Source organism: Fibroporia radiculosa (assembly GCF_000313525.1).
Source record: "Fibroporia radiculosa TFFH 294 genomic supercontigs, scaffold14197, whole genome shotgun sequence".
In the NCBI taxonomy this organism is placed as follows: Eukaryota; Fungi; Basidiomycota; class Agaricomycetes; order Polyporales; family Fibroporiaceae; genus Fibroporia; species Fibroporia radiculosa.
The window spans coordinates 2,324-3,363 of record NW_012132991.1 but is presented as its reverse complement, the minus strand read 5'-3'; the positions used below and the strand labels follow the sequence as shown (position 1 = coordinate 3,363).

Genomic DNA, 1,040 nt, shown 5'->3' with positions numbered 1-1,040 from the left:
CAGGGTCAACGACGAATAGTTAGGAAAAGAAAAAGAACCCCCCTCTCACGTTGTAACATTACCCCCCTCTCCAGATTTGTCATTCAGTTTCCATTGAGCACGACGCTCTTGTAGATACCCGGGTTCCTCAGTGAGACAAGGGAGTTGTCCAGGCTGTACATTGTCGGCAGTACGGAATTTGTGACGAGGGTGATGGAGCCCACAATAGGAACACAACCAATGCCAGCACTCACTCTGAAGATGATCATCAGTTTCGCATTTGGTACAGAAGTGAAGACGGCGGGGCATGGCACCAGAAGGGGGAGTGATGATGGAGAATTCGTGTTGCTCAAGTTGTTCCTCCGGGTTGGTAGCTCTAAGTCGAGCTCGATATTGGTCCATCTTGCCTTGTGTGTGAATGAGTTCCACTCCTATAGATCGCCGTGTGGCGAGGAGTAAGTCAATTTTTGCATCAACTGCCTGGAAATGATCAACCTCATCGGTTCCTCCTGGATCCTTGATGTCCTGCAGCAATGCCCAGAGACTTTCCAGCAGGTTATCATCTCATGTCAGCAGGTACTCCCAAGTGTCCTCCTCCCATTCTTTGTCCGACAAGTTCCAATTTCCCACAGGTTCTGCAGTTCAGAGTACATTGGCTGCGGTTGTCGAGACCCATCGTAATCCAAATGCAGGATTTCCATCGATAGGAACGCCCATAGGAGGTCGAGTAACAGTGGTGGCACATGCCCCAGGAAAATGAGGTAGTACACGTTCCAAGGGGTTGACATCTTGAACAGGGGTGGAGGTGTCAAATGGAAGGGATCGCCAGTATTGGGTGACATTGTTGGAGGGTCGCTGGATGACATCGTCGCTGTTAAGGGACCTGACGATTGAGGATCAGGAGTTCCACTTAAGACTACTACTGACAAAAGGTACTGCTACACATAAGGCTGATGCGCTATACTAGAACTAGACTTAGAGACTGAGCCACTGCAACTGGCAGTAGTTTGAGAAAGTATACTGGGTGAAGCAACACTTCAGACTGAACTGGAATAGACAAT

At 49.0% G+C, this 1,040-nt stretch overlaps 1 protein-coding gene across 1 annotated transcript; it reads right to left on the bottom strand.

Moving 5' to 3' along the window:
- Window positions 1–83: 83 nt before the first annotated feature.
- Window positions 84–845, bottom strand: FIBRA_09203 (uncharacterized protein; the record flags this gene model as incomplete). Its single annotated transcript, XM_012321524.1, has 3 exons — window positions 84–410; window positions 475–523; window positions 610–845. The coding sequence occupies 3 exons, from the start codon at window positions 843–845 to the stop codon at window positions 84–86; spliced, it is 612 nt and encodes a 203-aa protein (XP_012176914.1).
- Between the last annotated feature and the right edge of the window lie 195 nt (window positions 846–1,040).